The sequence below is a fragment of the Sminthopsis crassicaudata genome, chromosome 4 (genome assembly GCF_048593235.1).
Source record: "Sminthopsis crassicaudata isolate SCR6 chromosome 4, ASM4859323v1, whole genome shotgun sequence".
NCBI lineage: Eukaryota > Metazoa > Chordata > Mammalia > Dasyuromorphia > Dasyuridae > Sminthopsis > Sminthopsis crassicaudata.
In genome coordinates, this window is record NC_133620.1 from 284,569,033 (window position 1) to 284,583,483 (window position 14,451).

General features: G+C 38.4%; 1 protein-coding gene across 6 annotated transcripts in view; it reads right to left on the minus strand.

Moving 5' to 3' along the window:
- Window positions 1–14,451, minus strand: part of CMTR1 (cap methyltransferase 1) — a 59,604-nt gene that overhangs the window by 16,847 nt on the left and 28,306 nt on the right. For all 6 annotated transcript variants that reach the window (XM_074311043.1, XM_074311041.1, XM_074311039.1 and 3 more), the window contains 11 exons: window positions 13,518–13,589; window positions 12,601–12,695; window positions 12,419–12,491; window positions 10,612–10,810; window positions 8,993–9,111; window positions 7,024–7,120; window positions 6,489–6,621; window positions 5,140–5,319; window positions 1,918–1,974; window positions 1,020–1,077; window positions 424–492 (listed from right to left, as the gene is read on the minus strand). In XM_074311043.1, the coding sequence (XP_074167144.1) occupies window positions 424–492; window positions 1,020–1,077; window positions 1,918–1,974; window positions 5,140–5,319; window positions 6,489–6,621; window positions 7,024–7,120; window positions 8,993–9,111; window positions 10,612–10,810; window positions 12,419–12,491; window positions 12,601–12,695; window positions 13,518–13,589 (1,152 nt within the window). The remainder of the gene's footprint in view (window positions 1–423; window positions 493–1,019; window positions 1,078–1,917; window positions 1,975–5,139; window positions 5,320–6,488; window positions 6,622–7,023; window positions 7,121–8,992; window positions 9,112–10,611; window positions 10,811–12,418; window positions 12,492–12,600; window positions 12,696–13,517; window positions 13,590–14,451) is intronic.

The window sequence follows — 14,451 nt, forward strand, 5'->3', positions numbered from 1 at the left end:
TAAGCCTGAACCTAAATTTTAATTTTTGCAAGCACTTGAGGGATAGGGAATTGTCTCTGTTCCTTTGCCTCAGTTCTCTACCTACAAAACAGAATCCACTTTTCACAGAGATGTTTGAAGGAGCCTGTAATGATGAATCCCACAGGAATCAAGTAAGCTGGAAGCAGTAATGATCACTGTGCTCAGGAGAATGGAGATAATTAACATGGTTGCATCTTGAGATGAGAGCCATCAGCCTTTGTGACAGCTTCTCTGGGGATGTGGGGGAGGTGCCAGTGCTAAGGCTTTTACAGAAGGGAGTGACACAATCAAGCCCCTGGGAATAGGATGGGGATGAGGGACAGTAGTCATGCTAGACTGTCTCCAGGATTTCTCCCACTTCTAATCTCCAACCTTCTCCTAGATACTAGCCACCCCACTCACCTTTATTAATTCAAAAAATTTAGACTTTGGATCTGAAGAAGAGAGAGCAACTCTGGCTTGATCTGGAATCTAAAGAAAGATACATAATTTTAGTGTTTGGAGACTCACTGGCTGTCCTATCTCCTCCTGTGTATATCTGTGTGACCAGAATGGCAGGGAGAAGCTAAGGAGAATACCATTTGGAACCAGGGTGAAGAAATTGAACAGGAATCTAGATATATTGCTCCTTGGGGTTAGTATACCCTCGATATCACCTTGTTTGCTCTGGTAATCATTGAGACCAATGTGGCTACACAGAAAAATCAATAGCAAACTTTGCCTCACCTGCCCATACTACTTCTCAACTTCCAGATCTGGCCACAAGGAAACAATGAAGTGAGGGAGGGAACTGAAAGAGGAAATTCAAAATAGAGTGCTCAAGTAAATGGATGATAAGGCTCACTAAGGGCAAACCAGTTCCTTTCAGCCATCAGTCTGGTTCCTTGAAGGATGGGGAAGCACTCAGGGAAGCATTAAGGCTAAAAATACTTAATACCCTCCTTTAGGGCAGTCCATGAAGCAGCCTGCTGGGCTCTGACCTGGATAGATATACTCACCCCCCAAAGTTGAAGGCAACCTTTCCGGATTTCTGCCTGGCGTGGTTCACTAAGAGTCCTGTAGGAAAAGCCAACAACTGATTAGCATACCAGTGATGCTCAGAAGCTTTATACTAATGTATATAACAGGCCCAGGCATGCACTACATACTCTTCCACCATTAGCCTAGGATATTCATGACACTTCTTTGGGGTTCTCACAAAACTGGAGGTTAAAATTGGAGACCTGTGCCGAGGCTGAAAAGAGGAAGGAAGCTACGGAATTGCTTACCTTCCTGTTCGGCTAAGAGTTTACCAAAAACCACCTTTCCCTGTCCCCATCAGCATATTAAGTTCTCTCTATTCTAACCAAACTGGAATCATCAGGCTTCTCTAAATAAAAAAGGCTATGAAAGTGGATCAAAACTCACCTCCTCCAGGAAATGTTTGACTAATTTTACTTCACTGATCACTTTTCATTCCCTATGCTCCTTTGGCATTCACATATTTAATTTCTATCACATCACTGAGGCAAGGTTTCATATCTTATTTACTTTGTATCTCCCTCAGTACCTAACATAGGGTTATGAACCTCACAGCAATTGATGTGCACTGAAAAAACAAATGAAAACTGTGCTGCACTTGTTAGCACACTGCCTTATAATTGTCCTCGTGGTATTTCTCATGTGTTAACTTTATTCCTTAAATAGATTGTAATTTCACTCTTTGAGGGTAGGAACCACGTCATATATTTCTTTGATTTCTCTCATATTAGCATAGTGTTGTACAAACTCAACAAAGTGCTTAACAGATGTTGACTTGAATTAAAAGATGTTCGGGGTGATACAGTCCCAGAAATCTTGCTAATCTGCTGCCCCTGGTGTAGATAATGCCCTCCCATCCAGGAGAAAAATACTCACGAGTCTTGGACAAAGGCATAAATTTTGGCCAGGGCTTTGATCTGTGAGCTGCAGTGGCTGAAAGAGAAAACAACTTGGTTTTAGGAGAATTTATAAAAACAAAGCTAATAAATCAGTGGCTTAAGGAACTGGAATCAAATAGAGACAAAAGGATCTTTACCATCAATCATCTTACCATATCATTTGATTTTGATTGGGCTTAAATGCCAATTATTACAATGTGACTAAAGATTAGTAGGCCATAATTCATTACACTTGTAGTGGAAGTGCCATCCATATCCAGAGAGAGAACTATGGAGACTGAATGTGGATCAAAACATAGTATTTTCATCTTTTTTTTTTTTTTTTTGGGGGGGGGTTGTATGTGTTTTTTTCCATTTCCTTTTTCCCCTTTTGATATGTGTGTGTGTGTGCGCGCGCACGTGTGCAGCATGACAGATATGGAAAATGTTTAGAAGAACTACACATATTTAACCTGTATCATACTGCTTGTTGCCTTGGGGAGAGAGGGAGAAAAGTTTAGAACACAAGTTTTGCCATGGTGAATGTTGGAAACTGTCTTTGTATGTATTTGGAAAAATAAAGTACTATTAAAATAAAGGAAAATGCTAGGCCATTTATAGCATAACTATCTCATGTGCATTCTAGATGGGAGGTGGTATAGCCAAGAGAAAAATGTACCAAGTTAGACAGGAAAAAACATTTTATTTTAGGCTTGCCAACTAAGTAGCTAAATTACCTCAACAAAATTATTCAACTTCTCGGGGCTTTATTCCTCATGTCATGAGGGGAGCTAACCTCTGTCCTATCTAACCTCCCATGGTATCAATGAAATAATTCATATGAAAGTACTTTGAAAAAAGCCAAAAGAAGCATACAAATAAAAGAGATTCTTTTTTATTGGATGGAACAAGTGGAAGACTTAACAGTGGATTAGGGAAAGGGATTTTCCCCTCTCAACCCCTGAGTATGAGTGTTTCCAAACATTCCCTAATTATTTTAAACTTCTCTAGGTCACCTAAGAGTCTAACTTTTAGCAAAAGCCTTTCAAAAACTTTTGGCACATTTCATGCTAAGTTTAAAATACAAAATATTGCAAAGGAAATGAATTATGCTGAAATACAATTATCAAAAAAATTTTAGCTCACGGACTTTAGACAAGTGAAGCTTCAGATGAAACTCAACTCAATGGCCAGGTTAAGAACCCTTGTCTTAAAAAGCTGCCTTGAATAGCTGAGAATACATACAGAAAGTGTTAGACAGGACTCTGAACACAAGTTTTCCTCTTCCTGATACCCAGGGTCAGTTCTCTAGTTATTATACTATGGTACCTCTCAAGTTATCAGATTACAACACCTTAAATAAAAGTTAGAATTGGACAAGTGGAAGCTAATGACTCTATAAGATATCAAGAAATAATCAAATAAATTCCAAAGAATGAAAAAAAAAAAAAAAAAAATCGAAGAAAATGTAAAATATCTCATGGGAAAAACAACTGACCTGGTAGATCCAGGAGAGACAATATCAGAATCACTGGATTACCTGAAAGCCATAATCAAAAGGAGGACTTGGACAGCATCTTTCAAGAAATTATCAAGGAAAACTGTCCTGATGTCCTGGAACCAGAGGGCAAAATAGGCATTGAAAGAATCCACTCATCACTTCAGAAAAGAGATCATAAAATAAAAACTCCAAGGAGCATTATAGCCAAATTACAGAACTATCAGATAAAGAAATAAAACTACAAGTAACCAGAAAGAAACAATTCAAATATCAGGGAGTCACAATCAAGATTATGCATACAGGACTTGGCAAGGGCAACATTAAAGGATCAGAGGTCATAGAATATGACATTCCAGAAGGCAAAGGAAATGGGACCACAACCAAGAATCGCTTACCTGGCAAAATTAAGCATAATACACCAAGGGAAAAAATGGTCATTCAAGGAAATAGAAGGATTTCAAATTTTCATAAAGAGAAGATCAGAACGAAACCAAAAATTTGACCTCCAACATCAAAACCCAAGAAAAAAACAGATTAAATGGGTAAAATTAAACAAAAGATTCAATTAAGTTAAACTTTTTTACATTCATATATGGGAAGATGATACTTGTAATTCTTTAAAATGTTATCACTAATAGTACAGCTAGAAGGAATATATACATAGATAGACGGTATGCATATAAGGTGAATATAAGGAAATAACATAAAAAAATTAAGGGATGAGAAAGAGAAGTACCTGAGTACAGAAAGAAGGAAGATGTAGACTGGTATAACCTATTTACACAAAAAGGTACTAAAGATCTATTACAGTGGAGGGGAAGATGGGAGGGCGGGCAATGATCATCGCATGAACCTTACTCTCATCAATATTGGCTCAAAGCGGGATTAATATACACAATCAGTTGAATTTAGAAATCTATCTTACCTGGAAAGGAAATAAGAGGAGAGGAGATTAAGTAAAAGGCAAGGGGTAGGGGACAAGGGATACTGACAGAAAGGAGAAGAGATCAGGGGAGATGGTAAACAGAAGCAAGACATTGGTGAGGAGAGAAAAGGTGAAAAATAGAAGACATGCAAGAGGAAGAATAGAATGGAGGGAAATACACAGGTAGTAACCATAATTGTTAATGTGAATGGGATGAACTCTCCCATAAAATGGAAGTGAGCAGAGTAGATCAAAAACCAGAATCCTGCAATATGTTGTTTCAAGTTAGCAGATAAATCAATTAAATTTGTTCTGTAGTATTCCTGCTTAGGAGACTATGTAGAGTAGAAGACTCATACCAGTTAAAAAGAATTTTTTAAAAATGGTCAACTGGGAAAAACTCTGATGCTAAGACCTTCCAAAGCAGGCTAAGACAGAACTAAAGCAGTTCAATGATCCAGACAAGATAAATTTCAGCTGAAACAATGCAATGGCCACTCATACTCAAAAACAATGAAAAGGAAATTCTGTCTCTTGGGATTTGAAAGAGAAAATGAAACCTTTGTCATAGTTCTACTTTCCTGTACACCATATATGCTTCCACATAGAGATTTCCTAAGTTGGGATATTAACCACAATGATGACAAGAATGGCAGAAGGAACAGCACTGGGGGCAGGATGAAGGGCTGAAACAAGAATTTAGGCAGCATGGGGATGTACAGAAACCAAACGACAGAGGGAAGGATTCACAATCAGAACGCTCTGAACATCTCAGCTCCTGGTTGTCTCCTCACCTCTCATTGGATCGGATCATGTAGTCAGTAAATTCAGGGTCTCCTTTGATCACATCCAGGGGGACAACAAGGTTGACATCCAATTCACTCTTCTGAAGCTGATTGAGCCTGTTGTTTACCTTGAAGAGGTATTCCCGCACGTCATCAATCCCAGATTTCAAGCTCTTACACACCACATACCTGCCAGGAGACATTCATTCCTCACAGTGAGCAAGAACTTTTCTACCACAGACAGTATAGCTTCTTTCCTGAGCCACTGATCTTTTCCCAAGACCATCCCAATGTCAAGTCTTTATTCCCAATAGTTCAGAAGACTCATACTTTGGCAATCTTTTTCCTCCATCAAGTAAATACTTTTTAAGTATCTATAACATATAAAACTTTGAGGAAATCCCCCCCCCCCCCAGGCTGGGGTTAAGTGATTTGCCCAGGATTACACAGCTAGGAAGTGTTAAGTGTCTGAGACCACATTTGAACTCAGGTCCTCCTGAATTCAAAGCTGGTGCTCTACCCACTGCGCCACCTAGCTGCCCCGAGAGGAAATGTTAAGAATAAAACACAGTAGGGGGAGCTAGATATCACAGTGGATAGAGCACCAGCCCTGGAGCCAAGAGACCCTGAGTTCAAATCCAGCTTCAGACACTTAACACTTTCTAGTTGTGTGACCCTAGCCATGTCACTTAACCCTAACTGCCTCACATACTCACACACACACAAAAAGAATAAGATGTAGTTCCTCGAGAAATGCACATTAGTTCTAATTTTTAGTACTATAAGAAAAAAACTTTTCTCACAAAAAATTTGCAAAGTAGTATAAATATTATTATGCCCATTTTATAGATAAAGAATCTGAGATTCAAAACTTAAGGTACTTGCCTATGGTCATATGACTGATAAATCTTGGAACCAAGATTTCTGTTGAACTATGCTGCATAAAACAGACATCTCAGAACTGGACAAACATCCAGTATGGGAGGTACCACTACTGTGGGACAGGCCATTTCATTTTTGCATCACTCACTTTGGAAATTTTTCCTTATATAAAGCATTTATCTTTCTCTGTTTTAACTTTTATCAACTGTTCCTAATTCTGTCATCTGGGACCAAGAAGATTCAGCCTAATGCCTCTTCTACATGACAGACCTGCAAATACTTGAAAACAGCCAATCATGGCCCAAAGCTATTCCACAGCTAAATTAGTTTAGGCAATGGTGTTGTAAAGATCTTAATGTCTCATTGGAAAACACCTCACCATCTTTCACTGTCATGTTAGGGAAAAGCACCTAGAGGTGCTCTTTGGGCAATATTATTAGAGAGACTGGCCTATGTAAGCGAGAGGGGGATCTCACCTCTCTGAGTTGGCAGGTCGGCTGGTGACAGGTTTAAAAAGAGACACACGTTCAAAGCAGGTGTACAGCAGATATATGAGTCCCACACTGAATGGCGTGAACAAATCAAAGGTTTTGCAGACAAAATGGCCTCCTAGATTAGAGAGACAGAACCAGTTATAATCAGTGAGTTCTCAAGAAAAGAAGCAAGAGAGAGAAAGGATGTCATAGGGAGTCATTGTAAATGGAGGGCAGGGATGCAACCAGAGAAAACTAAGCCCTCCTGCTTAAGAGGATATGGATGGATCAGGGCATGAGTTTATGAAGGGGATTTCTGAAGGTCCCTTTCTTCCCTGAATTCAACTACTTATCATCATCTGAATAAACAATTATTTTATACTTTATTTTGTACAAACAAAAGTTTGTACTTTTGACTGATATAAAGTGCTCCTTCCACCCCCACACCCTTACACCAACAACTCCTCATTCAGTCCCAACATGAGAGTAACTCTGAAGAGATCTAAGGTGATGAAACAACTGAAGTAGAATGTGTTACCTGTACGGATAACAGACAGCCCTGTAAGAAACTGGCATAGCAACAGCTGCTTACTGAGGATTTCCTGCAGATTTTCTTGCTTCTCTACAGAGAAGCCCTGAAAGGAAAATATAAAATTAGGTACCGTGAATGGACAATGAAAATTTAGACTACGGCACTTTGTGTTTCTCCAAAATCCTTATATCACAATTGCTTAGTTTCATGGACACAAAATATGTACCTTGCCTCCTTCACAGAAATTCTTAACCCTTCTGCAAAAAGGAAATTGAGACGCCCAAGAATAAGCAACTTTGCCCAAACTAGACTCTAATCTAGGAGGTCACCAATTTCTAATGCAATGTTCTTTTCAATTCAGATGATTCAAAGAGCATCCTTTATCAGTCAGCAGCTAGGAAACTAGCATCCAAGGAGGGAGATCAGGAAGAACAGGAGTACATTGCTGACCTAGTCAGAAGTGAAGCAACCATGGCAAAACGAGGTACACTACTCTAGGTTCTCTAGCACCATCTCACCTAAGACCCAGGGAACAAATGTCCTTGCTCCTCCACTCAGGATCACTCAACAATCTCAATGAAAGTGACTCAAAAGAGTTCTAAGTACAGTTTTGAAAAAGAAAGTGCTAATATACTAATAAACAATAGCTTCTCAATGCCACAGTGCCTTTCACAGGGATCCATTTCCTACTTTAACTGGCTCACTTGCTGATCTGAGTCCTTGGTTACTAAATGTCCTTGGTATCTCAAAGAGTCTCCATGAAGGGAGCACAGATCTAGCCTCATGAAAGAGAAGAGAGGGTTGTTCCCGGCAAGACTGGCTTAGGTCATCTAGGCTAACAGCAAGGAAAGACAGAACCAAAAAAGAAGTGGGACCTTCTCAATTAGAAGATGTGGATGAAAGTATGACTAAAAAGACTGATGAATACCCAGCAAACTTTTTATATTATATTCACAGAAAGACAGGCCTTCCATTTGTGGATCCTACCACCATGGGTATTATCAATCCTACATCCAGTCAGTCCAAAGCTAGTTTTCAAGCTGTTCATTCTTCTTCAGATTGGTCATATCTGCCAGTCACAGGTAGGCTGCATCTTTCAAATTAGGTTATCCCTGACATGCTGTCCTCACTCTTCTAAGGCTCCTAATTATGCCTTAACATTGTGCAAGAGATGTATAGAGTATCTGCTGCCATTTATTTAAAACTGGCCCTTTAAAGGCTTCCCCCTCTTCCACTTACCCTTTCCTCCTATAAAGAAACTGAGCCAAAATTCTTTGGTCCTGGCCCAGTATAAATGGTGATTCACCCCAAGCAAAGATTCTTTGAATGGCTGAATTAGCAATGATGGAATCTTTTCTCCTAAGAAAATTAGAACAGATTTCTTTTTCTTCCTTAAAAAGTTACCCTGAACAATTCACCATAGTCCAAAGAGTTGTAGATTCCTCAGATTACCTTCCATGCCATTAATGTTTTTCTCCCCCAACAATAAAGCAGTAGTGCTGGAGAGGGGGTGTTAAGGGGATCTCAGCTTGTCAACCTGTCAAACAATTCTGGGACCAGCTAAATCTGGACAGCATATATCCAAAAAGGGCTGTCAGAAAAACTGAGATTGACAAATGATTTATGACTTTTCCCTATATGGTTTCTGGCTGGTTCATTTTAGCTATATTTATTCCTTAACTTGCCATGTCTCAGAACCATATAAGAAAGTCTAGTATACCAATTTGCTCCAAGGGAAGACTATGGCCTTCATAAAATCATATACACACAGCACAATACACTACCTTCCTACTCCCTCTCCCCCACCCTTAACCCCCACCCAAATTTGAGTTACAACTAAGAAACCAATTCCCATCCTGAACTAGAGTTTCTCAGAAGGTGACATAATCCAATCTTAACCCTTTATTGGGAATGCAACCTTTGAGAAGCTTAATAGGCAAAAGGTCAACTTCTCACAGAATAAGATATCACTTACCCCATCAGCCATCAGAAAGTGTACACCCTTGCGATCGGTGTTATCCAAAACAAAATTTCGAAAAGCTGTGATGTTCTCTGGTCGAGTAATATCTCCATCTCCATCAATTCCACCCTCACCTAGGAAAACATTATGTGATTAGTCCATCTACCAAGTGCTTTCCTAGGCACTAGTAAACACAGCTCTTTTGGCCAGTGTCCTGAAATAGTAGGCTTCTTCTAATTCTTTGGAGAGAATTCTTACATGAGGCCCTTAACTGCACTGTCCTCATCACAAAGTTCAACACAAAGATAGACTAAAGTTCAGATCTTCATGTAATAAAAACTTCATCACTGAGAGGAATCTTCATATAATTATCATTATCTATGAAACAGAGGATACTTCTTAAAGATAACAGAGTGCTTTCTTTTATGATCTTAACCTCATTTTCAAAACTGTAACATTTAAATTTAAATCTCTTTTCCCTAAATTTATGCTATTTTACTTCCTTTTGTTGTAAAGCAAAGGAGGGAGGAGACAGGAAATATGTGCTATAGAATTTTGCATATACTGTGGGGAGCAATGTTGGTTTTGCTTAATTCATTGTTGTTCTTGTTATAAAGACAGACTTATTAGTTGAGGGAAATGAGAATGACAAAAAATAAAGGTATCAGTGAAATCTAAAAAATGATGTTTGTTTCTTTTTTTTGGCAAGGCAATTGGGGTTAAGTGACTTGCCCAGGGTCACATAGCTAGGAAGTGTTAAGTGTCTAAGGCAAGATTTGAACTCAGGTCCTCCAAGAGCTGATGCTGTATTCACTGCACTAAGTAGCCGCCCTTGATGTTTTTTTTCCCCCCTAGATTTATTTGCTGGCTTATGAGGTTTCTCTACCCTTATTCTTACTGAACATTAGGCACAAAGAGGGTTGGACAGATATGGTGGCAAGCCCAGAACAATTAGGATAGATGGGTACAGGAAGTAGGCTATTCATCACCAAATACATTCCACACTCAGAGTTGGTGAAAGGAATAGGATCTATATTTCTTAATAACGTTGCCATCATTCAGCAAAGGATTATATGATTTCATTACTTTCTATCATTATAAGAAAAGACTTCCCTTTGAAAGGGGAGAATGAATAACTGACAAGTGTTTGCCACAGTGTTTAAACTATATACAACTGGACTGAAGTAGAGGAACAAAACAGAGAAAGAAACAAGCACCTGTAAGTACAAGGAGCTGCTAAATTTTATTCTAATCTTAAATATGTAATAGTTGTGTGACCCTAGGGAAGTCACTTAACTTCTAACTGCCTTAGTTGTGTGACCATGGGGAAGTCACTTAACTTCTAACTGCCTTAGTTTCCTTATCTGTAATTGGGATAAATAATAGCATCTACCTCCCAGGGTTGTTGTGGGAATCAAATGGGATAATATTTGTAATGTGCTTTGAAAAACTTAAAGCATTACATAAATATTGTTATTATTACTATTATCTTAATTAGTTAATTGTTTCAACTCCATGGCAAAGATAGCCAAACACAAGACTGACACAACTACAAGGATAGTGTTACACTTTTGACATGGGTTTCAGGACTCTCTCTCATTCGAGAAGATAATTCCTCCTTCCACAATGCATACCATAGTAGGGTTCAAAGAGTTCACTGGAAGCTGCATAGAAATCCTCCAGTTTGAAGTCATTGGGCCCTTTCAAGGTCATTCCAAAGCCCTTTGCGTGCCACTTTTTCCTCCAAAGCACATACTCAGAGAAGCCTCCAGGGCCTGCACACACATCAGCAAAGTACAGAAGCTCTGGACTCCGGTCCTTCAACAGGGAGTTCTATAAAAGGAGGATAGAAGAAAGGAGAGAGGAGAAGGAAGAAAGCAGAGGAAAGGTGAGGGGAGGGGAAGAGATTTAAGAGGGAAGGGGAGAAAAGGGGAAGAGAGGGGAGAAGATGACAACGCAGGAAAGAAGTTCAGCAGGGATTATTTAAAGGGAAAGAAGGGAAAAATTGTTTTTTCAATAAATAAACTAGCAACATTTGGTTCTAGGACCACTGCACCACACACATAATCTCTGCAAGGTCCTCTCCCACTAATACTATGGGTTTTCCAGCCACAGGCAGGAGATGCTAAATCTCCAGAACAGCTTTTCAAGCCTTTTCTATAACTGCTAGATCAAACTCCCTAATTAAAATTATAATATAAATAACCATTCCTAGAATTTGGCCTTTTTTCTTTTCAAAGTTTTCTCCCATGTTATTTTCACTGTATTTTCACAAGTACTCCATGAACAACACAGGAGAAAGCATTAACATTTATTCCTGGAGAAAATGAGGCACAGAGAGATTAAATGACTTATTTAAGGTCAGTCAGATAGTTAACTAGAGATATTTAAAATCTAGACTTTAATTTTAACCTCTCCATTAAAATAATAATGAGCACTAAAGCAGTTCTCTCTTTTCTCATTACAACATGCATCTTCCTTTCTCCTTCTATCCTCTTACTTCCATTCCCTCCATCATTTTCTATATGCCGTTCTTTTTCCTTCTCCCTTATATTTATGTCATGCCAATTGCCAATAGCTCCTAAAAGCAATGCTTCATCCTGCAGGTGAGGCAGGGTTAAGCCCTGGATTAGCTTCTGTTGATAATGCTCCTTTAAAAGGATGATGGAAATGTTCCTGTTCATCACCAGTGCTGGTTCAACACTGGGAAATGAGTGTGGACTACTTGCATTTTTGTTTTTCTTCCCAGGTTATTTTTACCTTATGCAACAAGAAAACCGTTCGGTTCTTCACACATATATTATATCTAGGATATACTATAACATAATTAACATGTATAAGACTGCTTGCCATCTAGGAGAGGGGATGGAGGGAGGGAATGGAAGAGTTGGAACAGAAGTAATTGCAAGGGCCAATGCTGAAAAATTACCCATGCATATGTTCTGTCAATAAAAAGCTATAATAAATAAAATAAAATAAAATAAATTAGTTGCCTCACACAAAAATCCAGGCAAAAAATAACATGGAATGACTTTAGATTTCTCACCCTCTGAATGTCTAATTCCATCACCATTCATAACAAGAAAGGACATGAGTTTTCCTTTTTCCCTTATGACTTATTCTAAGGAAATACTATTCTACAGATCAACTCTCTCACTTTCCGGGGCCTTCCAGACAGCTTCAACTTGGGAATCCTCTTGATCCATAGCTACTAGGCTCAGAATAAGTAACAGATTCTACACAATTAGGAGGACATAGGCCTACACTTGTATGCCTGGATGTTGCTGCTGTCTTGGGCACTTTTTAGTTTATCTAGCTTTGAAAACCACAGAGAACTCCAAAGCAGAGTTCAACTGCAACATCCTACCAGATTTTTACAAGTGTCCAATTTCAGTTTAGAGCCAATTGGTGCCATAGAATCATAAATAAAGACAATCTTACCCCTGAAGAGTCTTTAGGATTCGTAAACATACGATCAAATACAAAGTCAATATTGGCCATTTTCATTGCTGCTCTGCAACATAACAAAAGAGGAAAAATGTAACTTTTCAAGTCAAATGAAGCTAAGAGTCAGGTAAAAAAAAAAGAAGAAAAGATAACAGCAAGAAAAGTTCCCACAAAACCTGTTTAAGAAGAAGACTCCCCGGATCATTTCATAGGGATTGGACCTGGTCCGGGCTCGACGCATCTCTTCTCCATCCAAGTCATCAAACACAGTCTGCCAATAAAAAAAGCAGGAAAAATAAAAATAAAAAAGAGCATCACACCAATGTCTCAGCCACAGAAAGCCTCAAAGAGCTAAGGATCCTGACTCTTTACTCTTCAGAACCTTCTTCTTGTTGCAAATTCCCACACATCAGACTTGGCTGTTTCTTCTTCTTAAAAAGAAAGAGTTAATACTCTTAAGAATTACACAAATCCAGAAACTTTAATTATATAGAGGGAAAAAAATGAGATTGATTTTTTAGCAATTTTTAAAAGAGAAAAGTTCCACCTTCATCTGAGTCCCATTCCAGAGATAAACAGCCCTAATATGCTGAACCTTTTGCCAGTCAAATCCCAGGGAAGGCAGTTCACCAGTACCCACTCTCTCACTCCCCCAAAAAAAATTTATGTAGAGGCTAGACTATGCCAAGAGATTTTTCTCTATTTCAAACTTTTCCCTAGATTTTTCTCTATTTCAAACTTTTCCCTCTTCCAATTATTCAAACCTCATTCCTTCTGCCTCTAAGGATAGCTACTAGATCACCCTTGACATAGGACAGGAGAACTACTAGAAAGAACAGGTTGAAGGATACCTTAGAAAAATAGAAAGGGTTCATTAATACCAATTTAGAGTTCTTCTCTGAAGAAAGTCTATTTAATGTAAGAAAAAGTCTGAGGAATGTCTACATATGAATAATTTCTCTTCAGCCTATCAAGTAAAAAGCTCAGTGAAGCAGCTTGCTAAATTGAAGTTCTTGAATCTATCTCCAGTAGAAAGGCCTTACCTTCCAATTCAACAAGCATTTAAGTACCTACTATGTGCCAAACACTATACCTTGCACTTCAGGACATTGTGTAGAAGTTCTTCCCCACAAAACTCAGTTTCATCTTCAATTATCATCTTCCTCTAATACAAAAACATAAGAAAAGAGTAAAATAATTATCACATTTAATTAGAACCAGGGGATAATCGAATAAGGAGAACTAACTTGTTAAAGAAACTATATTGAAGGAATTATAACTACAGTATATAGTTTCAACCTTTAAGCCTTGTAAGAGATACACTTTTGAAGGACAAGCTATATCTTGGGATGCTAAAGGTGGTACTATGACTTAGTAACATGAGAAGTACATGGGATGGGGGGAAGAACAGAAGACTGAGTACAGATCACCGAGAAATAGACAGGAGTCTGACAAGAGGTTCAGACAGAAGATGAATCTTAATTTAGTTTAATTATAGAAGCTGGACAGAACTCTGGAATGTGGACAAACACATTCAATAACGCCTTCCTTTTCTCTGTAGACCTTTCTTTTATATATTTGATAATGTTATCCTGTCTTTAGGAGATTAAGTGCAATTAACCCTTAACTATGGTTGAGGTTTACATACGTCCTTTCCTGATCCTTCAGAAAATTAATGTGTCTCCCCATCCAAATATTTTGTGGATATTATGTATTATATGTTCATAATATGTATATACAATTATATATAATATATAATATTTATATATTTACATATTTTTTAATATATTATATTAATACACAGGCATCATGTGTATTAGTAAAGGTTTGTTGACTGATGTGGAGGGGCAGTAAAGATCAAATGAGAAGGCAAGTGGGGTGGTAGCAACCATGTGAAATAAAGAGAGAGAACAGGAAGTTTTCACAACCAAGATTCATCATTCTGAGACACAATTTTGGGCAGGTCTAGAAGTTAATCAATTCCCCTAGAGATCTGAAGTTGACAAAGTCCTATGTTCCTTTGACAT